This window comes from Drosophila mauritiana, chromosome 3L (assembly GCF_004382145.1).
Source record: "Drosophila mauritiana strain mau12 chromosome 3L, ASM438214v1, whole genome shotgun sequence".
Taxonomy (NCBI): domain Eukaryota; kingdom Metazoa; phylum Arthropoda; class Insecta; order Diptera; family Drosophilidae; genus Drosophila; species Drosophila mauritiana.
The window spans coordinates 22798238-22824079 of NC_046669.1; the positions used below are offsets into that span (position 1 = coordinate 22798238).

The 25842-nt window shown below is 38.0% G+C and overlaps 1 protein-coding gene across 4 annotated transcripts in view; it reads left to right on the forward strand.

Annotated features, from left to right (window-relative positions):
* The window catches only part of LOC117139408 (protein argonaute-3), a 60851-nt gene extending 35311 nt beyond the window's left edge, over positions 1-25540 (forward strand). For all 4 annotated transcript variants that reach the window (XM_033301684.1, XM_033301682.1, XM_033301685.1 and 1 more), the window contains 2 exons: positions 5194-5442; positions 25376-25540. In XM_033301684.1, coding sequence (XP_033157575.1) covers positions 5194-5442; positions 25376-25462 — 336 coding nt within the window. In that variant the 3' untranslated portion in view covers positions 25463-25540. The remainder of the gene's footprint in view (positions 1-5193; positions 5443-25375) is intronic.
* Positions 25541-25842: the final 302 nt, after the last annotated feature.

The following is a 25842-nucleotide window of genomic DNA, read 5'->3' on the forward strand; positions in this document are numbered from 1 at the left end:
TTAAAAGTATGGGCGTGACCGTTTTGGCGGCTCCAGGGCGTTGGAGTGGGAAAGAATTTGTTTGGCAAATCGATAGAAATTTACTAATAAAATTATAACTCGAACACTGGAGACGCTAAATTTAAACGATTTGAAAAATCGATCACTTGTGCAAAGACTATCATTCTCTAATAGTTCCCTTCGAATAAAACCAAGAATGCCTTTTTCTGGTCGGGCTCCGCTAGCTACTGACTGGCAATCTAATCTTACTGCTGTGGTAAAGCCAGGAATTTCATATACTTCATTTGAGTATGTTGCAACGAAGCACAAAAGAGAAGAGAACGAAGCCGATCGAACAAACACCGCTAATGTGGCAGAGCAAACTATCCGTATTATGGAAAAAAATATGAAGGTTCGGAGTAAACAATCGAAATAAGTATTCAGTAACATAGTGGAACGTAATTCTCGGAGCTCTGCTTCTGGAGCTGAATCCTTAGCAGATCTTGGTTAGACAAAAGGTCCAATAATGAAGAGACCTGCCGCACTTGTGGGTCTACTACAGGCCCCCTGCATGCTGGAGTTAGTGTGAACCACCACTTTACGTAGCTCCTTGTATGAATAGTTATAGCTTCTGGAGGTACCACTGGAGACTGCTTTCGATCAGTGATAGTGGCTTGGTTAGAATTAATTTAAAAACTTTTAATAATTTTCGAAATTGGGGTCCATGAAGCCTCTTTGCAATGTCTGCGCTTAGATCGCGCATTTACTCCCATACTATCCTCTAAAAATTGTATCCAAAGAAGGTCTGGAGTGTTGGACGCGCTAAATCAAATCTACCTAAGGACACCAGTGGCTCCGTTTACGAGACCATCTGATGTATCTACATTGACTGCAATCAAATATTTGGCAGTGGTTTTTAAAGTCAGTGAGGTACACAAACCTTGTGTTTCAGATGTTCTTAAGGCCCTAGCTTGTTCCAAACATTTGTTCCTCTGTGGGGATCGAGTTGTTTCTCCCTATTATACCGATCTGTGTCCTGGTTAGTTGATAAAAGATGAATTGAGTCATTTGGCACTTGACTTTCATCGGAAATACGAAAGGTAACATCATCAGACGACATTTGGCTGGATGCCGTGTTATTGAGTGCAATTGCAAACGGTTAGCCACTGTCGCATTATCTCTGTGAGTTCAAAAAACCTAAAAGAACTCCACAGATACGATCCAAATATATCACTGTTTGGATCACGCATCATCGATCACGTACGGGCTGCAACTGTCTAAGATCGCCGAAAAAGATAAATGGGAAAACATTTTTACACCGACCATAAAAATTTCGTCTATTATACGAATTTTAATATCTTTAAATCTTGAACGGAGGGTATTAAACAAATCACTAAACTTCTAAATGCGGACCCAGCCTGATTTACAGGTCGAGAGAACATGGAATGAAGAGTAAAATTTCAACAGAAGTTGGGTCGCATCCTACTCTACCATTATAGTCCTTGGATAGGGACTGAAAAAGGAGGGATATAACTTTACTTTTGCCGAAACCTGCTCCGCCCCCTACAAACTCGTAAAAGGTTCGATTTGTCCTTGCATTATGCAAAACTTGTGTAATGTAAGTTTTTGCTCCAAATTTAAAGATCTAACTAAATTTGCTAAGTTTAAATAAGGGGATATAATTGGCGGAAGCTTTATTACGCGGATGTTGCTATCTGGATCAACATCTAGCACATTGTTATTGAAGTTTAAAACCTTAATTTGAGAAGATATTTCAGGAATTGCTAATGCCCTAAACTCCTCGTTAACTCGCCCTCCTTTCATTGTCTTCTCTCGTATTTTCCTTCATGCCCTTCTAAGCGCGTCTTCTTAACTATCTATAACATTATACTTTTCAAAATTCTCCTTGTAAAAATCTTTACAATTTCGTAAATAAACTTTTCCTGTTCGTTTTACCACGAAGAATAGAGCATTACTAATGATCTAAAATAGTTTATCCTCTCTGTATTAATATTAAATAGACTGTTCTCTTCAGAAAAATTTGTGGTTTTTTCAAACTAGACCTGATAGCATATATGTATTAATTGAGGCTCACAAGGTTGTGATGGCTAATCTTAAATTTAGAGCTGCTTCAGGAAGGGGATTTAATATTTCCGTCAGGGCATTGGAGGATATGGAATACCGAAACGACACACTTTTTTAAAATCCGAATGCACGTGGTATTTCCAAATCTGAGTTTGTAACATCCACAGTTACGACACTAGACATAGACTCTTCATTGCGAACCTCTCTGTAGATAGTAGGTAGTAACGAAATTACTTCCAAAGACACCAGGAACGCTTTTTCATTAGTTTTAAAATTTCTCCATATGTGTAATAATAATATCTAGAGCACGTCACTGAGTCTCTTCTTATCAGGAACTGAAGAAAAGCAAGATGGAAGCTTTTTCTTCAGTTATATTTACCCTATCGAGACTACTTTTTATAATGAAGAATAACTTATCAGTTCGACAACCTCGTCTATCTACATTCTTTAGTTCAGACCTGACAATGGTTGTGTCTTTTAATGCCAGCATATATGCTAGGAAATGCCAGTTCTTCAGAATCAGCATCGGAGCACCTGGACCTATTGTAATTCCCATTCCTACATAGTATTTCTGGTTATTCTCAAGCAAAGTTTCTTGTCCTCCAGTCTTTATTTCTTTGGCATCCGTTTTCTCATCGGAATTGGATGGCTAGTTGTCCCTCTAGAAAGGCTACATCAGCTTGAGATGATACTAATGGAACAGTATCGGATGTGAATGGTTTCTTCAGCCTCATTAAAAGCTCGTGGAATAGACGTCACGATCTTGCGATATTCTTTGATAGCACTTTGACGCTTATGTCCTATTGACTTTATTATATTATCTATGACAAGTTTTGCAAAACTTAAAAAGATTAACAGTGAAAGCCAGATATCTTGCATTGTTGATATATGACGAGTATCTGGGGCTTGTTCCGCCTCCCGAAATACGGAAGCAAAGCGTCTTGACCTTCTAGACGTAGAATTAATGCCCTGGCTTAGACATCTCTTCGCATACGTTGAGAAAGTGAATTTATTAACCTCTCCACCTCTGAATACTCCTTATTTTCCCTATTTACCATATTTCTCAAAATTAGCCTTCTAGCGAGTTAAGAAGCATTTTAAAAAAGATTAAATCGTGTAAATATAGAAACGTTCCCTTGAAAGGCTTAAGTATTATATTTACTTAAAAGGAAAAACGAGGGATATACAAAACAAATAGAAATTGGGAAAATATGATAATAAAAGCATACGAGTATGTCTTTAAAAAACGTATGCCCATATAGTTATTAACTTAATTAAATTAATAGTATTATAAGTTTAAGTTTTTAAAAAGACTTAAAATTGTAGTACTATTAAGATTACTATTTACACCGAGTATGTGTATTAATAAAATTATAAAAGTCAACCTTAAAAAAGCCTCAGGTCTTATATACATACACTCAGGGAAAAGTCAGGGCAATATTAAGGTAAAAAAACACAAAAAATTAAAAAACAACCACAAATTTGATACCACTGACCGCTTTGTATTTTAAGAATTTGATTCGACGTTAATGTATGTAATGTAAGCTTAGGACGAGCGCCCAAATGTAAACTGAGAAATACTCAACCTAGAGTTTTATCATAATAGTAAATTATTGATATCGATTTTGAAAATTACACGGTTTGGTTTTCATTCAAACAACTTTCGGCTTTACTCCACGCATGCGGCTGTCATCGCTGAATTTCACACACCGAATGCCGCCTTTTCTGTTATCTCTTGTCTTTCTGCTTTTATATCTGCTGTCGCTTCTCCTGCAGTTCTTTTCTCGCTTCTCCTGCTGATGTACTTTAGCTTCTCCTGCTGATCTGATTTTACGGCTGCTCTGCTTTTACTGCTGCCCCTGATTTAAGTGCTTCTCTTCCGCGAACAATACTTCTCAAGAAAAGCGTTGGAAAGCAAGTTCTTCATCCATTTAGATATAACATTTTTTAAGAGCATGTGTGCTTATTAAAATTATATTTTATTCAACTTTAGATCAATTTATTTTGAATTATTGAAGAGTACGTGGAAAAAATCCAAAATTACATATAAGTACGAGTAGTGGGTATAATTGCATGTATTTTACCATAGCTAAGGAAGGTGAATGAAACGTCAAAAATTTCGTTGTCAACAGAATCGTCCCCTCTCTCTAACATTTTTCAAATCTTATAATATTATGAAAAAATATCCAAACATTTTTCAAAAGCGTGGTCGTGGCAGTTTTTGGCGGTTAGAGTGGGAGTTAGAGTGGGCGTGGCAAAAAGTGTTTTGGCAAACCGATAGAATTTTACAAGACAAATAAATTATAAAAAAAATATCAACACATTTTCCGAAAGTTTTGGGCGGTTTGTGGGCGTGGCAACATGGGTCAACGATCTTGCGCCTCGTCTATGTTTCTAGAATCTGTATGCTTAATCTCATTTGATTTTTCATTATTTTTTCATTATTCCCCATTATTCTATTGATATCCCAGAGAAAGTATGAAAACAATTATAAGTAACGGGTAGTCTGTAGTCTGATAGTCGGGGAACTCGACTATAGCATTCTCTCTTGTTTCAGATTTTTTTTTTTTGTGTATATTTTTGGGATAAAATGTAATTTTATAGGTAGACTTATCAGTAGTGTTTTTTGTTTCATATTTTGTCAGTGCCCGCTTGCTGTTGTAGCTGTTTTCAAGTAAGGTTTATCATCTGTTTTGAGTTTCACCCGCATAATTTTTAAAAAATGTTTTCCATTTTAATATTTGTTTTTGTTTTTCAGATCTTCTATTTAAATTAATTTTAAAATTTCTTTTTCGCACTCCTCGGACTATTATTATTATTATTATTATTATCTGAAAGTCGAGTCGCTACACTATATCGATCCACTTGTCTAGAATAAGCTCACCATCACTCATATTTATAATTAATTTAAATATTTCGTTAGCCATCATCTTGCGAAACTCAAAAAATGTAAGATTCACTTTATTACTCGGACTTCCTTTAACTGAAAACCGGATACCGCCAAAAAAATTTCCATATTCAAAGGTTTTGATGAAAACCCAAAATACCAGTCCATTGATTGATAAAAAGAAACTATGACTTCTGTCTTTAATTTGGACCGTAACCACTTCGTTTGTTTTGTATTTTTAGGATAGCGGCATTCATCTTGAAAACCCATTGCCCGGAACAGTCGTAGATCAGCATATAACAAAATCAAATATGTATGATTTTTTTTTGGTTTCCCAAATGGTACGACAAGGTACTGTAACCCCAACTCATTATGTTGTTCTACGAGATGACTGCAATTATGGACCCGACATAATTCAAAAACTAAGTTACAAACTTTGTTTTTTATATTACAATTGGGCTGGTACAATACGAATTCCAGCTTGTTGTATGGTAAGTCATAATTAACACCTAATTTTTTTTTTAAACCTTGATAACGCAAGATACCATTAACGACTTTAAAGGGCCGTTATTGCCATGTCCTTCATTTTGTCTGTCCGTCTGTTTTTATAAAAACCAGTAACTGCCTGAAATCTATCTCAATTAAAAATTTTTGTTTATAGACGGCTATAGGTCGTGGCAGTAGTCGCTGGAACACGAAGAGTGCCTATCTTCGACTGTATACCACGGAATATACACGGTATCATTTTGTCGGAGACACTGATGATGAATTCTGCAGTTGGTGAATGTGATCCACCTTCCTTGGTTAAAGCATAGACACTAGAATAACAAGATGCGTAACGGCCATACATTGGTTTGGTGCTATGCAGCCACCTTTTTTGGTGACGGCCAAAATTGCTCTCTGTCCGCTCGCTTACGCTGAGAGCGTAAGAAATCTAAAAATAAAATTTGCTTGCTTGTGTGAGTAAAAACAATAGACGAGAACGTGTATATGTGTGCGTACTTGTGCTAGAACCAATTTTCGGGCCGAAATCAATTCTGATCGAAGAAACGAATTTACATTTTTGGAGTTTTGGCCAATTTCGTAGCAATATAATAAACTAAATTTAAATTTTAATTAAAAATTCACGCTCTAACTATTATAATTTTAAAGTTTGTTAAATTCGTTTGTTAAAATCGCCGTTCGAATTAGCTACCGTTTACATATTTATATTTATGTTGATAAATATTTATGTGTAATATACGTAAAAATTCATTATTTATATAAAACCATAATGAGAAAGCACTACTTTCATTTGTGGACTTAATGCATTGCTCAACAATCCATTTTTTTTATACACATTTGTTTTTTATTATTTTTAAATATATTTCAAAAACTTTAATGTGTATTTTAAAAATATTAAAAAAAGATCAGATGGTGCCTTTTCTAAACTATATTTAAATAATAATAACGTTAAGGCAACGCAAAACAAAAATTTTTTACATGTCGCCAATTGATCAAAAATAATATAGTCTATAAACTCCTAGGATAAAGGGCATATTTTGTCAAAATTACAATGCATGAGCATACGTGTGTAAAATACTGTGTGTGTAAATACTGTATGCATAAAAAGGAGCTGCCGCTCTCTCGCTCTTGAACATAAATTCGAGAGAGCCCGGAGCCACCTCTAGAGCCACGCCGAAAAAATCGTATGGCGTTACGCATCTTGATATTCATTCTAGTGTCTTTGAATCGAATCGGTTCCTCCAAAAAACTCGGCTTACTGTTAAAAGTTCACTAAAATTCTACCTATCTTGATCCTAAAGTGATATTTTAGTATTTTATTTTAGTCCCGACACAGCAAATTTTAGATTGCTATTTATCTTTCTACTTGCCCAAATCCGTGTGTCTTTGATCCGTTGGCGTCCTCTGGGGTTTCTGTGTGGTCGCCGCTGTGCCAGTGTTTTTTAGAGTTCACAGTGGAAATCGACAGTGTGCCAATTGATTCCTTGAACATCCAAATATGCATTTTTTCAAGGGGTTTCAATTCAATCGCATTAATATTTTGGAGTCTTGCACCTACCTAGCTTCCTGGGTAAAAAGTCTTTTCCATCCAATCGAGTATACAACCAATCGTTGTCATGACTAAACTCTAGATACTTTTCGGGGCCTGTGGTTATTATTGTCAGAACGACAAACGTCAAAGCGGGCTACGCGTCCGGTGAGATTCTCATTGTAATATTGGAACTTTCCACCGACCTTTAGCAGGCCTTCTTATGGAGATTATCCGTTTCATTGTCTGGATTTGCCGTTTAAAAAATGCTTCGGGGCCCAAGGCAATACCATCGTGTTGGCAGGTAAACCAAATTCGGGACTGCGTGAGCGCGAGGGTCTCCTTACCTTATTGACATATTCTTTTGTTTTACATATATTTTTTAAAAGTGAATTTATAAAGTCTAATCTAGCAATCCTTATGACGACTATTCGTTTTTAAACTTTCTTGTTAGACTCTGCAGCTTCTCATGACAGCTCTTCGATTGATACAAGAGATCCATGAATTAGCCCCTTGTGGACTTTAACTGGAAAATAGTACCATGTCATGTCGTACGCCATTGTCAGTTCTTATCTGTGCTCGAGGAGTAAAAACAAACTAATTCTTGACACCTGCGGTACCCAAAACTACTGGGGTTTCGGTATCTTACACTTCCACTGAGTTAGGAAGATCGGGGTGAAATCCTTTATTGTCTAAGCTCTTTTGGCGAGGGGTTCGGTGATTGTCTTCTCTCCACTTAACCCATCCCTACCAAAAATTTTGCGATAGTCCCTAAAGAGACTTCCAATTTAATTTAAGTTTCCATGTAAATTCAGGAGAACTACAGGTCTAGCAATTTATGATTTCTTTAAGTTAGGATTACAAAGTGATTTTATAAAGATATAAAATAGATATAAAAAGATTTATAAAGATTTTATAAACAAATAAGATTTAGAGACAGTATTTATTTATGTATTTCCAGTAGCTTTGCGGTTAAAAAAAAGACATTTTCTGTAAATTGGGTAATTGATATAAGATAAATTCTTAATAAATTCAAAAGCGTAACCTTTAAATAGATGAAAGAGTACTTATCCTATAGGTTTATTGTAGTTCATTCCATTGTTTCTTGTCTTAATTGTCATGGTAAGTGCTGTAATGAGTCTTAAAACATTCCACAAATACGGGCGCAGCAGAGCTGCCTAGAAACACCGGAGAAGTCTGGAATTCGGGAGGAGTAAGGGGCAGCTAGGTCAAAAGGGAAATACTGGACCTTGGACCCCGACAAAGCAGAGACCGCGAACAAACAGTATCGCGCTAAACCTTGGACTGGAGTCGGCCAAGTTCACAGGGGTCGTACGGTAACGGTACGGACTTTGGATGACCACAAAAAGAACGCACCGTTAACTAACTGGGCATTGTTGGACTTTGGACTAGAGCGGGCTGTGGGCAAAAGGGGAAAATAACGGTATCTCCGGTATCGGTTCATTTCTTTGGAATCCTGACTCTGCTGGCGATCTTCTGCTCGTTGATAACGTCGCTAGTTTGTTGCTCTGTGTCCGGGTTGAGTGGGTCACTTCTCGTGGTGGCTTCGGAGGAGGTGAATGTCGCCGTGAACAAGTCACTAGGGCAAAACGGGGTACTTGCCAGCGCTTTTATCTGCTCTCTCTCCACCGAATCACATGCATTATTACATGTTCTGCTGTTTCTTCACAACCGACGCAGAAAAAGCATTGGTCTGACTCTACGTGTCGGAAGGCCCGAAAGCAGCCATGGTCCGTGAGGAACTGGATCAGGTGGTAGTCCAAGCATTTGTGTTGGCAGTCTGCCCAAACCGTCAGCTCAGGCACCTCCCCCGTCGCGACGTTTGCCATCTGGTCTTCCACTCACCCAGCAGGCACTCGTGTGCCCCGCCTGCCAGAGCTAGCACCGCGTCTTCGGATATTGTCCTGAATCCTCTAATGAGCCTGAGGGCCATGGTCCGTAGCACCTAGCGCGCTCTTGCTAGTGGCATTGCTTCAGATTGGTGCAGCGTATAGCAGCGAAACCTTTGCTACCGCCACCAGCAGTTTCCTGGCCGGATATCTTGGAACATTGGGCACGAGTCTAGCCAATGACGAGGCTGTGACTGCTGCCTTCTTGCTGGCGTAACTCGCGTGGTCCTTGAACGATAATCTGTGGTCTATCTTTACCTTCAGCTACTTTAGGGATTCTTGGGGGGTAGCACCTGTGTGCAATTGACAGAGACTAGCATATTCTCCACCTTTTTCCTACTGCTTGGTAGACTAGACAGCCTCTTTCTTGTGAGCCGCTAATGCTAGCCCGGCCTTCTCGAGCCAGTATATGACAGCATCAATCGTAGTGTTACATTTATCTTGCAACCCTGCGATTGTTTTGGTGACTACTGTAATTGCGACATATTCAGCAAAACAGTGCAGTTACAACGTACATGATGTTCCACAGGATTAGTCCAAGTATCGATTTTTGGCCCAGCTTCCGTATCGTACCATAGGACCCGGTCCCTAAAGTAGCTGCCAACCACTATCCTCAGGTACTCCGGGATCCCCATACAGTTCATGGCTCTGAGGATTATGGCTCCGAGGATAACGAGCCAGCTGGCGGTGTTGAAGGCGTTCTTTACATCCAGAGTCACTCTTGCGCGGTATTCCTTTCTGCCTCCTTGCCATCTATCAGCAGCAAGCAGCGGTTTCGGCGATGTTACTCACGGACGAGAGAGCGTCCAGGGTACCCTTTCCTTTCCGGAAGCCATATTGCTGACTTCCTAGGCCGTTGATGTTCTCGTTGGTTGCTTTTATTCGAGTATACACGATACGATTGAAAAGTTTTCCAACTATATCCAGTAGGCATAGGGGGCGGTAGCTGTTTGCAGCATGTGCTGGTCCCTTGCCTTTCGGCAACAGGACTAGCTTCTGGCTTTTCCACCTTGTTGGGAAGATTCCGTCCAGAAGGCATTGCTGGAAGGTGGCCCTGAAGATTTCAGGTCTACCCAGCGCCACTGTTTTTATAACAGCTCTAGGAATACCATCTAGTCCAGGGGCTTTGTTGGGTTTGATGCGCTTGGCTGCCTCGACGACTTCAAGTTCTGTGACGCACGGGAAATCTGGGGCAGGGGCTGCCTCTGTTGGCCTCCATAGTGTGGTCTGCTTTGGAAATAGCTCCCCTACTATTTTAGCCAGGACCCCCGGGTCGGATGGTGTTGCCGCTCTCCTCCTTAGCTTGTTGGTAACAAGCTTGTAGGCGAGGCCCCAGATATCGCAGTCTACGCCATCCTGCAGCTCCTTAAACGACCGCGCTTTGGCAGCCGCGATGCCGTGCTTGAACTCTAGGTTTGTACTGCCTCTGGCTCGTTGCGCCGTTCTCCTAGTCCTGAGGCAATCAGACCGTAGTTGGCTTAGGGAGGCACTCCACCAGTAAACGGGTGGTTTGCGCTGTGCCTTTGGGATTTCCAGGGAATTGATCTGATAGGCCAGCATGGCCTCATCAATCTTCCTGGTGTCCCAAGCTTTCCCGGCTGTTCTACTCTGCCGTCTCCTGGGCATGCCCTCCGGGGAGAGACGACTGAAGGAGATCAGGGCGTGGGCTCTCAGCGTCATGACGTCATGGACCATCCAGTTGTTGTTGTCCACTAGCCCTCTGCTGACAAAGGTAACGTCAATAAAGGACGTACCCCTATCGTTGTTAAACGTCGGCTTCCGTCCGTCGTTCAGCAGTATAAGGTCCAGCATTCCCATGGCGTCAATCACAGCTCGGCCTCTGGCGTTGGATGTCCTGCTTCCCCATTCCACTGCCCAGGCATTAAAGTCGCCGGCAATGACCTTCGGTCTTCGCCCTCTCGCATGGTCCACGAGCGCATCTAGAAACTCCTCGAACTGGGGGTGTCGCTCGGCGGAGCGTAACAGCTGTACATGTGCACGTGTTTTAACTTCGTATAAGCGATACCCCGCATAGGTAAAGCAGCCAGTTCCTGGACGTGGAGAGAGCTGCAGCATTTGATAGCTGCTTTACCTGTCTCGTCACGGATCATGGATGATTGTCCACTACCAGAGACGTAGGGTTCGCTTAGGAGCATGATGTTCACATTGCGCTCAACCGCAGTCTGGGCCAGGAGGCTCTGAGCTGCTGCGCAATGATTGACATTGAGCTGTACTACACTAATATGGGCGTGCATTAAGGTGGTTCTTGGCTTCTTTTAGGGTCGCTCTGTAGGTCGGGCACGCAAAGCTACCCGACGGGTGGTTTCTGTCCACCTCGCTGCTGCAGATCAGGCATTTTGCTGCTGCAACGCACCCCTTTGCCTTGTGCCCACGCTCACCGCATCTAAGACAGCAGTCTGCCCTATCAGTCGCCTTGCAGGTCGTTGCTCGATGTCTGTAGCCCATGGTATCTTTAGAAGATTTTAATTTTCCTACCGTAAGTCGATTACAAAAAAAAAATAGCAACAGCCATACACCAAATTTTAGAACGCTTAGATATAACACCATAAATTCAAGTACTCCATAAGAACCCCAATATTGGTGAATATAACAAATCCAACTTTAACGTCCGCTGCCGAATTCGTTATCCCCACCAAAGGATCGAAACTACTGACCAGACATAAACATCCGCAGCCGCATTCGCGACTCCCACCAAAGGGTCAAAACCGCTAACGCAGCAAATTTTCTGCTGATCAGTATCCATGCGCGATCCACTCAAGAGAGCGCCCAATTCATATAAATACAAAAGAGACTCTTTTCGCTCAACATAAAGAAGTAAATAAGTCTCAGCCAAGGGTTTGCTAAGCGTTTGCTTTGCAACATAGATCTTTCGATTTAATTCCTTCGCTCTACGAATAAGACGGGAATTGTCTCCGCTTCCACACTTGTAATTTTATTTAAATAAAGATAATATTTTTTTCTTAATAAATTAAATTAAATTATTAATAAATTCGTTATTATATATATACTGGCAGCGCTGCTCCTCGATTTAGGATAAAAACCCTTTATACTGTAGATCCAAAGATCACTTACAAAAGATACTTCGATTGGAGCGGGACCTTGCCCCTTGCCTGCTCCAATCTCTACATGGCGACCGTGACGTTCGGACTTCAGAGGAGCAGATAAAGGATAATCAATCGCTGATTTATGTCTTATTAAGCAAAATAGGTGGACTGTCAGACATTAATAAAAGATCTTTAAGAGACGAAATCGACATTTGATAAGTCATACAAATGTCTCACACAAAATAGAATGTGTGCACATTGGTAGAATGCTTTAACGAAGTACGCCAATTATTACATAATAATATAAACAGCAACCAGATAGATCAAACCTAACACAGGCAGCGATGGTACTAAACAGACTTCTTCAGGTATAATGTAAACATATCGGTACCTAACATTTTTAATATTTTTTTTTTACTTATTCTTATGACTTACCTATGACCGAAACACAACGTGTTAGTCCATACTACCATCTATCATTCATATGTCCACCATGCTTGACACTCTGGGGAGTGTGTGGGCAAGTGTTCTGAGGATGATGAAATAATTGAGTGAAGTTGAGGAATAGAAGGAAGGCATCGATAGAGCGACGCTTGAGTAAATTAGTCTGGTGAGCACTATTGAAGGAACAACAAGCAGGCGACTTGCTGTGCCGGACAATATAGACGCTGAAGTGAAAGAAAAGTCGCGGTCGGCTTTTTGCTTCATGTTTGACGAACCGAGCTTCCTATGTTTTAATATAGATTTAAAGTATATATATAAATTCTTAAACTGGATCAATAGCCAAGTCGATCTAGCCATGTCCATCTGACCGTATGAACGTCGAGATCTCAGGAACTATAAAAGCTAGAAGGTTGACATTCAGCAAACAGATTCTAGGGACAAAGACGCAGTGCAAGAATGATGAAATTTTTTGCCACGCCCACTCTAACGCCCATAAACCGCACAAAACTGGTGCCATTATTTTTGAAAAATGTGTTGATGTTTTTTCACAAATTTATTAGTCTTGCAAATTTCAATTGATTTTTTTTTTGGCGCGGGTCCCACGGTTAAAGATTACAGATAATAGGATAAAGCCTATTATAGTCAGAACATAATACTCTGTAAGGGTCATGCAACTCATAGTTAGATCTACAATGACTTAAAATAAGTGGTATATAGTTTCTAGTGAATCTACTTGGAACAGAGAAGTTAAGCCGACTAACCAAGTCGGGACTCACAACTTCACCACGAATAAGCTTACAAATAAAGACTGTACCAAGCATCGTTCTACAGTTAGCTAGGGAAGGTAAATTATTTAAAAGTAGTCTACTGGAATAAGGAATATACGGTTTGCATCCCAATTTAGGCGCCGCAAGGCAAAAAGTAAGAAGTTTTTTTGGACCGATTCAAAGCGGTCCGAGTGGACTACGTATTGTGGACTCCAATCAGGTGATCCATACTCAAGAATCGGACGTTTAATACGTTATCACGGCACCATATTTGAAAGATGTCTAGATCGGATTGTAAGTCCAAATGGTGCAAAATGTGCTGGAGGCATAATTTAAAATCGTTTGCGTACATAAGTAAATTGCTGACACAGTGATATGATTGATCTACAAAGGTGCTGCAAATGAGGAGTGATAACATTTTCAAAAAGTTTTGGGATAGCCGACAATTTAGAGATTCCTTTGCATTCCTTTCCATTCTATTTTTAAGGCGTTGCTCCTCACCGCTTCTTTTCCCACACATATGTAGTAGGCTAGAGGTACATAAGTGTAGTATAGCAACATAGTATATAAACATTAAGTGTATAAACATTAAGTCATGGTTCGCTTTCGGGTGGCATTCTCTCTGTAGCAACAAGCATTGATGCAGATCGCTAACGGAGAGGGAGTCAGTCGAATGCTAAAGCTGGAAATGAAAAGTACCGAATAAACTGAAGAGGCTAAATCCTGTGTTCCTGTGTTATTTAAATTAGAGGGCTTATTATACCCCTACAATATCAGAAGTGGGCCGATCACGAGCCAAAGAAAAAAAAAATGAGTATAAGCAATGCATCGACGGAGCAGTTAAAAGGGTGGTTAAGTGAAATAAAAGAACCGACCACGGGAACAAAAAGAGAATTGATTTTGCGTTTGAATGATTTAACAAACGAAAAGCGAAATCAATTGAAATTATTATTAAAAAGCGAGGAAGAAGATTTCTACGGAAGAAGCAATAATAATGTTCAAAAAGGAAAAAGAAATAACGCAAAAGACGGAGAGCATAAAGACGACGAAAGTGACGGCGAAGCTGGAGATAGCAACGAAGACGGCGATGAGAAGAGCACTGTGCACAGCAACAAAAGTAACGGCGAACATGACGACAGAAGTGCGGTACGTAGTTACAAGAACAACAGTGCAGACGGCGCCCGCAACAAAAACGAAGTTGGCGTCAACGAAGACGGCGACAAAGATGGCAGCGGTGAGAAAAGCAACAAAGAATTTGGCGAGAATAAACGAAATACAGTGGGACAAGCTGTGCAAAATATGGATTTATTATTGCGTATGGCAACCGATGCAGTAAATGAATTTTCGGGAGATACATGTGCACGCAAATGGATCCTACAGGTGAAAAATATAGCCAGCGTTTATGGAATACATGAACCGTATATAAAGAACGTGTATTGCTACCAACAGAGCAGTTGTCGGCTGAGCTTATATCAATGTTTGGTGAGAGGAAGTCGAAGTTAGAAGCAAGGCGAAAATTTGAGGAACGAAAATGGACAGCGGGCGAAAGCTTTGTTGCTTATGCAGACGATAAGGTGATGCTTGCACATGGAATACAAATGGATGATGAAGAATTGGTGGCGCTCCTCATTGAAGGTATTCCGAATCAAATGCTACGTAACCAAGCCCGTATCCAATGCTTTGAAGATATCCAGCACATAAGGCGGGCATTTGCGGAAGTGAAACTACCGAAAATGGATGAAGCAGACAAGAAGGTGGCATCGGTGAACAATAATAACAGCACACTCTTGCGTTGTTTCAATTACAATTCGAAGGGACACTGGGCCAAAGAGTGCAGGAAGCCAAAGCGCGAAAAAGGGTCATGCTATGCCTGTGGTGAGATGGGGCACTTTGCAGCAAAGTGCCTGAAAAACAAGAATGGGGATGAAAACAATTACGTAAGATATTTTGAAATTAATTTTATGAACAATTCTAAATCAAAACTTATTACAGCATGCCCCATAGACACGGGAAGCCCCATTTCGTTTATCAAAATTAGTAAAGTACCTAAAGATGTTATTGAAGTACCAGTTTTAAGTTCATTTTACGGATTAAACAAAAGTTCCTTGAAAACATATGGAAAAATATTGTGTTACGTTATGAAAAATTTGAATAAAATACACTTTAATCTAATAATAGTGGCAAACGAGTCTATGAGTCATGATGTAGTATTGGGAAGAGACTTTATGGAAGCATGCAACTTATGCTTGAATCTGGACACCTTGAAAATGATTACAGTGGATAAAATTGGAAGTCGATGTAACAAGAAAAGCGATAAAATGCTAGAAGAAACAAATATGTACAACAATAGTAAAACAGTTAGCGATAGTGTTAGTCAAGGTAGTAGTAAAAGTCAAATTATTAGTGACAAGGTTAAAAATAAATTAGAGAAAGCTGTCAATGCTGAAATAAGCACAACGGAGAGGGAAATGCTTGAAATTAATGTAATAGACGACTCAATTGATTACAAAATAGGTGATCAGGTGGATCATAATATGAAATGTCAATTTATTGAGTTGGTAGAAAACTGTTATGTTAATAAAGAAAGACCGAATGAACCGGAGATTCGGTGTGAAATACAATTAAGATTAAATGACCCGAAACCGTTTAGTTGTTCTCCTAGAAGATTAGCATATACTGAAAAAGAAAAGCTGCAGATTATCTTAGATGAGTATCTAAAAAACGGAATTATTAAACCGAGTGATTCAGAGTATGCATCTCCGATAGTGTTAGTGAAAAAGAAAACAGGAGACCTAAGATTATGTGTTGATTACAGAAAACTTAACAAAACAATGGTCAAAGATAATTATCCTTAACCATTGATTGATGATTTGTTGGATAGATTAGTAAATAAAACGATATTCTCGAAGTTAGATCTTAAACATGGCTACTTTCATGTTTTTGTTAATAAGGAATCGATGAAATATACATCTTTTATGACGCCTTTAGGACAGTTTGAATTTTTAAGGATGCCAATGGGGCTGAAAAATGCACCGGCGGTCTTTCAGAGATTTATTAATAGAATTTTCGAGGATATGATAAGGCAGGATAAAGTTATTATATATATGGATGACATTATGATAGCTAGCAAAGGAATTAAGAAACATATGGAAGTACTTAGGGAAGTTTTTGACAGGTTGACGAGGAACAAATTAGAGCTGAGAATGGATAAATGTGAGTTTCTGCAATCGAGTGTACAATATTTAGGATTTTTAATAACAAGTAAGGGAATACAGGCCAATGACAAGGGAATAGAAGCAATTAGAGATTTTCCAGTACCAGATAAGGTGCATGATGTCAGAAGCTTTTTAGGATTGTGTTCATATTTTAGAAGATTCATTAAGGGTTTTTCAACGATAGCAAAACCTTTATATGACTTATTGAAGAAAGACAAAGAATTTTCGTTTGAAGAAAAAGAGTTAGAATGTTTTGACACACTTAAGAAAAAGTTAGTGGAAGCTCCAGTGTTAGGGTTATATTGTTATAAGGATGAAATAGAGTTACATACAGATGCAAGTGCACAAGGCTTTGGTGCAGTGTTATTGCAAAAAAAAAGAGGATATGAAATGGCACCCTATATTTTATTACTCGAAAGCCACAACAAAGGATGAGGCCAAATATCATAGTTTTGAACTTGAAACATTGGCCATCCTGTATGCATTAAGAAGATTTAGAATCTATGTACAGGGAAAGAGATTTAAAATTGTTACGGATTGCAACGCATTAACTCTAACGTTAAATAGAGTAGAATTAAATCCTAGGATTGCAAGGTGGGCATTAGAACTATTAGAGTACGATTTTGAGTTAGTTCATAAAGCAGGAAAGCATATGCAGCATGTGGATGCATTGAGCAGAAATACGAACATATTAGTGATAGAAACTAATAGTTTTGAAGATAATTTAATTATTTGTCAAGCAAAAGATGAAAAGTTGAAAGATATTAGGAAAAAGTTAGAGAAAACGGAAGATAAAATTTTTGAAATGAGAAATGGTGTACTTTATAGGAAGGCAAATGGTGGAAGATTGTTGTTTTGTGTACCAGAAGAAATGGAAGAAAAAATTTTATATAAATATCACAATGAATTAGGTCACTTAGGGAGAGATAAGGTTATCGATGCTATTGTTAAGACTTATTGGTTTTCGAATATGAAAGAAAAAGTTGTTAGGCATATAGGAAATTGTTTGAGATGTGTGGCATTTTCACCGAAGTCGGGAAAAGAAGAAGGAATGCTGCATAGCATCCCAAAGGGAAACGTGCCGTTTGAGATAATACATATCGATCATTATGGACCGGTAGATAACGGTAGAATAAAGAAACATCTGTTTGTAATAATAGATGGATTCACAAAATATGTTAGGTTATACGCAACAAAAACAACGAACACAAAGGAAGTAATTCTAGCTTTAAAGGATTATTTTAGATCATATAGCAGGCCGAAAGTTATAGTATCAGATAGGGGGACCTGTTTTACATCCGAAGATTTTGCAAAATGTATGGAAGAGTATAATATTAAACACATAAAGATAGCGACAGGTTCACCCCAGGCCAATGGACAGGTAGAAAGGGTCAATAGAATAGTAGGGCCTATGATAGCTAAATTAACAGACATTGAAAAGGGATTGCATTGGGATATTATTGAAGACGTAGAATTTTCTCTGAATAATACCAAACAAAGAAGTGTAGCGGAATCTCCCAGCAAGATGTGGTTTGGAATTGAACAAAAGGGAAAAGTTGTTGATGAATTAAGACAAAAATTAGAAGAGTTAGATAATGTTAGTGAAATTAGAGACCTGAAAGAAATTAGAAGAAAAGGATCGGAATCGCAATTAAAAGCACAGAGGTATAATGAAAAAAGATATAATAATAAGAAAAAAGAAAGTACGCAGTACAAAGTAGGAGATTACATTATGGTTAAGAATTTCGATAGTACAGGAGGAGTTGCTAGAAAGCTAATACCTAAACATAAGGGTCCATATGTAATAGAGAAGGTATTGAAAAATGATAGGTTTTTAATTAAAGATGTTGAAGGTTTTCAATTGGTGTGCAATCCATATCAAGGTGTCTGGAGTAGTCAAAATATTAAACATTGGATAGGGAGTAGAAAGTAAATTTGTATAATTAAAGATAAGAAAAGTAGTAGTAGGTCGAATTGTAGTAGGCTAGAGGTACATAAGTGTAGTATAGCAACATAGTATATAAACATTAAGTGTATAAACATTAAGTCATGGTTCGCTTTCGGGTGGCATTCTCTCTGTAGCAACAAGCATTGATGCAGATCGCTAACGGAGAGGGAGTCAGTCGAATGCTAAAGCTGGAAATGAAAAGTACCGAATAAACTGAAGAGGCTAAATCCTGTGTTCCTGTGTTATTTAAATTAGAGGGCTTATTATACCCCTACAATATCAGAAGTGGGCCGATCACGAGCCAAAGAAAAAAAAAATGAGTATAAGCAATGCATCGACGGAGCAGTTAAAAGGGTGGTTAAGTGAAATAAAAGAACCGACCACGGGAACAAAAAGGGAATTGATTTTGCGTTTGAATGATTTAACAAACGAAAAGCGAAATCAATTGAAATTATTATTAAAAAGCGAGGAAGAAGATTTCTACGGAAGAAGCAATAATAATGTTCAAAAAGGAAAAAGAAATAACGCAAAAGACGGAGAGCATAAAGACGACGAAAGTGACGGCGAAGCTGGAGATAGCAACGAAGACGGCGATGAGAAGAGCACTGTGCACAGCAACAAAAGTAACGGCGAACATGACGACAGAAGTGCGGTACGTAGTTACAAGAACAACAGTGCAGACGGCGCCCGCAACAAAAACGAAGTTGGCGTCAACGAAGACGGCGACAAAGATGGCAGCGGTGAGAAAAGCAACAAAGAATTTGGCGAGAATAAACGAAATACAGTGGGACAAGCTGTGCAAAATATGGATTTATTATTGCGTATGGCAACCGATGCAGTAAATGAATTTTCGGGAGATACATGTGCACGCAAATGGATCCTACAGGTGAAAAATATAGCCAGCGTTTATGGAATACATGAACCGTATATAAAGAACGTGTATTGCTACCAACAGAGCAGTTGTCGGCTGAGCTTATATCAATGTTTGGTGAGAGGAAGTCGAAGTTAGAAGCAAGGCGAAAATTTGAGGAACGAAAATGGACAGCGGGCGAAAGCTTTGTTGCTTATGCAGACGATAAGGTGATGCTTGCACATGGAATACAAATGGATGATGAAGAATTGGTGGCGCTCCTCATTGAAGGTATTCCGAATCAAATGCTACGTAACCAAGCCCGTATCCAATGCTTTGAAGATATCCAGCACATAAGGCGGGCATTTGCGGAAGTGAAACTACCGAAAATGGATGAAGCAGACAAGAAGGTGGCATCGGTGAACAATAATAACAGCACACTCTTGCGTTGTTTCAATTACAATTCGAAGGGACACTGGGCCAAAGAGTGCAGGAAGCCAAAGCGCGAAAAAGGGTCATGCTATGCCTGTGGTGAGATGGGGCACTTTGCAGCAAAGTGCCTGAAAAACAAGAATGGGGATGAAAACAATTACGTAAGATATTTTGAAATTAATTTTATGAACAATTCTAAATCAAAACTTATTACAGCATGCCCCATAGACACGGGAAGCCCCATTTCGTTTATCAAAATTAGTAAAGTACCTAAAGATGTTATTGAAGTACCAGTTTTAAGTTCATTTTACGGATTAAACAAAAGTTCCTTGAAAACATATGGAAAAATATTGTGTTACGTTATGAAAAATTTGAATAAAATACACTTTAATCTAATAATAGTGGCAAACGAGTCTATGAGTCATGATGTAGTATTGGGAAGAGACTTTATGGAAGCATGCAACTTATGCTTGAATCTGGACACCTTGAAAATGATTACAGTGGATAAAATTGGAAGTCGATGTAACAAGAAAAGCGATAAAATGCTAGAAGAAACAAATATGTACAACAATAGTAAAACAGTTAGCGATAGTGTTAGTCAAGGTAGTAGTAAAAGTCAAATTATTAGTGACAAGGTTAAAAATAAATTAGAGAAAGCTGTCAATGCTGAAATAAGCACAACGGAGAGGGAAATGCTTGAAATTAATGTAATAGACGACTCAATTGATTACAAAATAGGTGATCAGGTGGATCATAATATGAAATGTCAATTTATTGAGTTGGTAGAAAACTGTTATGTTAATAAAGAAAGACCGAATGAACCGGAGATTCGGTGTGAAATACAATTAAGATTAAATGACCCGAAACCGTTTAGTTGTTCTCCTAGAAGATTAGCATATACTGAAAAAGAAAAGCTGCAGATTATCTTAGATGAGTATCTAAAAAACGGAATTATTAAACCGAGTGATTCAGAGTATGCATCTCCGATAGTGTTAGTGAAAAAGAAAACAGGAGACCTAAGATTATGTGTTGATTACAGAAAACTTAACAAAACAATGGTCAAAGATAATTATCCTTAACCATTGATTGATGATTTGTTGGATAGATTAGTAAATAAAACGATATTCTCGAAGTTAGATCTTAAACATGGCTACTTTCATGTTTTTGTTAATAAGGAATCGATGAAATATACATCTTTTATGACGCCTTTAGGACAGTTTGAATTTTTAAGGATGCCAATGGGGCTGAAAAATGCACCGGCGGTCTTTCAGAGATTTATTAATAGAATTTTCGAGGATATGATAAGGCAGGATAAAGTTATTATATATATGGATGACATTATGATAGCTAGCAAAGGAATTAAGAAACATATGGAAGTACTTAGGGAAGTTTTTAACAGGTTGACGAGGAACAAATTAGAGCTGAGAATGGATAAATGTGAGTTTCTGCAATCGAGTGTACAATATTTAGGATTTTTAATAACAAGTAAGGGAATACAGGCCAATGACAAGGGAATAGAAGCAATTAGAGATTTTCCAGTACCAGATAAGGTGCATGATGTCAGAAGCTTTTTAGGATTGTGTTCATATTTTAGAAGATTCATTAAGGGTTTTTCAACGATAGCAAAACCTTTATATGACTTATTGAAGAAAGACAAAGAATTTTCGTTTGAAGAAAAAGAGTTAGAATGTTTTGACACACTTAAGAAAAAGTTAGTGGAAGCTCCAGTGTTAGGGTTATATTGTTATAAGGATGAAATAGAGTTACATACAGATGCAAGTGCACAAGGCTTTGGTGCAGTGTTATTGCAAAAAAAAAGAGGATATGAAATGGCACCCTATATTTTATTACTCGAAAGCCACAACAAAGGATGAGGCCAAATATCATAGTTTTGAACTTGAAACATTGGCCATCCTGTATGCATTAAGAAGATTTAGAATCTATGTACAGGGAAAGAGATTTAAAATTGTTACGGATTGCAACGCATTAACTCTAACGTTAAATAGAGTAGAATTAAATCCTAGGATTGCAAGGTGGGCATTAGAACTATTAGAGTACGATTTTGAGTTAGTTCATAAAGCAGGAAAGCATATGCAGCATGTGGATGCATTGAGCAGAAATACGAACATATTAGTGATAGAAACTAATAGTTTTGAAGATAATTTAATTATTTGTCAAGCAAAAGATGAAAAGTTGAAAGATATTAGGAAAAAGTTAGAGAAAACGGAAGATAAAATTTTTGAAATGAGAAATGGTGTACTTTATAGGAAGGCAAATGGTGGAAGATTGTTGTTTTGTGTACCAGAAGAAATGGAAGAAAAAATTTTATATAAATATCACAATGAATTAGGTCACTTAGGGAGAGATAAGGTTATCGATGCTATTGTTAAGACTTATTGGTTTTCGAATATGAAAGAAAAAGTTGTTAGGCATATAGGAAATTGTTTGAGATGTGTGGCATTTTCACCGAAGTCGGGAAAAGAAGAAGGAATGCTGCATAGCATCCCAAAGGGAAACGTGCCGTTTGAGATAATACATATCGATCATTATGGACCGGTAGATAACGGTAGAATAAAGAAACATCTGTTTGTAATAATAGATGGATTCACAAAATATGTTAGGTTATACGCAACAAAAACAACGAACACAAAGGAAGTAATTCTAGCTTTAAAGGATTATTTTAGATCATATAGCAGGCCGAAAGTTATAGTATCAGATAGGGGGACCTGTTTTACATCCGAAGATTTTGCAAAATGTATGGAAGAGTATAATATTAAACACATAAAGATAGCGACAGGTTCACCCCAGGCCAATGGACAGGTAGAAAGGGTCAATAGAATAGTAGGGCCTATGATAGCTAAATTAACAGACATTGAAAAAGGATTGCATTGGGATGCAGTTATTGAAGACGTAGAATTTTCTCTGAATAATACCAAACAAAGAAGTGTAGCGGAATCTCCCAGCAAGATGTTGTTTGGAATTGAACAAAAGGGAAAAGTTGTTGATGAATTAAGACAAAAATTAGAAGAGTTAGATAATGTTAGTGAAATTAGAGACCTGAAAGAAATTAGAAGAAAAGGATCGGAATCGCAATTAAAAGCACAGAGGTATAATGAAAAAAGATATAATAATAAGAAAAAAGAAAGTACGCAGTACAAAGTAGGAGATTACATTATGGTTAAGAATTTCGATAGTACAGGAGGAGTTGCTAGAAAGCTAATACCTAAACATAAGGGTCCATATGTAATAGAGAAGGTATTGAAAAATGATAGGTTTTTAATTAAAGATGTTGAAGGTTTTCAATTGGTGTGCAATCCATATCAAGGTGTCTGGAGTAGTCAAAATATTAAACATTGGATAGGGAGTAGAAAGTAAATTTGTATAATTAAAGATAAGAAAAGTAGTAGTAGGTCGAATTGTAGTAGGCTAGAGGTACATAAGTGTAGTATAGCAACATAGTATATAAACATTAAGTGTATAAACATTAAGTCATGGTTCGCTTTCGGGTGGCATTCTCTCTGTAGCAACAAGCATTGATGCAGATCGCTAACGGAGAGGGAGTCAGTCGAATGCTAAAGCTGGAAATGAAAAGTACCGAATAAACTGAAGAGGCTAAATCCTGTGTTCCTGTGTTATTTAAATTAGAGGGCTTATTATACCCCTACACATACGACTCTACTTACTTCGATTTATTTTCGGAGATGGCGGTTCTGCTGCATTTGTTGGTAGTCGGCTCCGTTGGAAGTTGAGTTCAAATCCTACATTACTGCCTCTGATCGAGTTGTCGTCAATGTCGTCTTGAGATCCTGTTCGCTTCCATTCTAGGTCCCTCTATTTATTATATGGGTTGCCATAATTAAAGTTTTAACTTCTTCAGAAACAAGGCCGTTGAGCAAACCCGTCCAGGTCTGCACGCCCCAGCTTGAGGAAAGGGTTAGGGTGGAACGTTCATCTTTTACTAGGCTACTAGGCTACTACTAGGTCTTGCTACAGAGACTGCTGTGTAAGCCGAGCAACTGCACGCAGCCTCTGTGAGGACTAAACAGGAGTCCAGCGGGGCTGGTCGGAACGCAGCAAGGGACAGACTAGCAAGGTGTTCGCCTTAAGGGGACGGTCTGGGAACGGTGATATATTTATATTTTTTTTACTTTTAACAATTTAGAGAAATAAAAAAAAACTTGACTATATTACGTTATTTTTTAAAAGCAGAAAGATGTCCTATGCACATACCCACTGTACCAACCGCAACATTTAGTTACAGTGTATTAATGTAAACATTTAATACTGACAATAAAATTTGACTGCTTTGCGAAATACAATCTTCCGGCCATCCCTAACGGTCAAATGAATGTCAAGTGCAAGTGTCAGCGAATTCCCTTGATCAGAGCACACAGGTGATGCATGCATATTCATCTTTCCTCACGCTCACCCTGTCACCAGCCTTACGTATAATAGATATATGGGGCCATTACACGAGCTATGAAGTTTTCCGAAATCTTTTAACCAGCACTTTTGTATATTATAAAAGTTCCCAACTTAGAAAAATTATAAAACGAAATCATAATTGGAAAAACACAAGAAATCTTTGCTTTCAAAAACCTTACTTATGGCATTCCCCAAACTTGTAAAACTGTAGATTGTATAAAAAATTTTTGTTTCCGCGAAATTTTGAATCGATGCGCGCATGCATAGGTCACGAAAGCGAATAATGAATAATTTGCAGATCTAACAGCAGAAAGCGAAGCTAAAAGTATAGGTGCAAAAGGAGAGGAGAGCGCGAGAGAGGAGTGTTTAGGTGCTGATCTGCATATATAACGAAAGCTGAGACTGTGTCTCCTATTTTGGCAATAACTGAAAACATACATTTTGGGTTCTGTGCAGCTCGAAATAGTCTAGAGCATATTGGCCTTGCTCGTGGTCAAGAATCATTTTCTTCAGATCCTGCTTTCCAAATTTAAACAGAGAAAAAGCTATAGTCGAGTTCAGTTTGTAGAAATGCGAACGCATTTTATGAGAAAAATTCAAAAATTGTTAAAAAGTGTGGGTCGTTGCCACAGTGTTTTTGGTCAAAAGGTTTGTGGGCGTGTTTTTGAGCAAATCAATGGAAATTTACAGGACTAATATAAATTTGAAAAAAACAACAAAAGTGTTGAGATGAGTTTTGTGCGGTTTGTGGGCGGGGCAAAAAAAATGTATTGGCACATCGATAAAAATTTACAAAACTAATATAGAAATAAAAAGTGTGGGCGTGCCAACACCCTGCGTTTATGTCCCTTAAATCTGTATGCTAAATCTCAACCTTCTAGCTTTTATGGTACCTGAGATCTCGACGCTCATAGAAACAGACGGACATGACTAAATCGACTCGGCTATTGATACTGATCAAGAATATATATACTTCATATGGTCGGAAACGCTTCCTTCTGCCTGTTACATACTTTTCAACGAATCTAGCATACCCTTTTACTATACGAGTAACGGGTATTAAAAGTCATTTACTTTTCATTTAGAAATGGGCGTTTTACAAATGTCAAAAATTTTTCGAATTCGATAACCGGATTACCGATTTTGTGATTTCAGAATAGAAATCGTAAAATTTTTACGAATTCGATTACCGGAGCATGCCTGAGGGATCGTAGTTTGAACTGAATTGAATTGAAATATTATATCCAATAAATTGATTATATAAAAACATCAGTTAATCAAAGTTTGTCTTTTACCATTCACTTCAGCTTATTGTATTATTTTAAATATTTTTCAGTACGCTCACAAATTGGCTTATTTGATTGGACAAAGTATTCAACGAGATGTGGCTGAATCACTTGCTGAAAAACTATTTTATCTTTAAAATTGTCAAAAGACCTGTCTATAACCCTACAATTAATAAATCTGTATATTTTAAGACAAAAATAAAAAATAAAAAAAACCTTCCAAACTGTCGTTTGAAAATTGTTTTTGAAGTAGTGATTTCATTGTTTTTAGCTGTCTTGTCTTTCTAAAATATAGTGATCGTAATTTGAACTATTGCTTTATCAAAATATTATATCCAATAACTAATTAATATAGAAACATCAGTTAATCGAAGTTTGCCTTTTAACATTCACTTCATCATATTATATTATTTTAAATATTTTTCAGTAAGCGTGACGAGCAAAATATTCAACGATATGTGTGTGAAGCACTGTTTTATCTTTAAATTTCATATATTCATATAGCATACGAATTTAT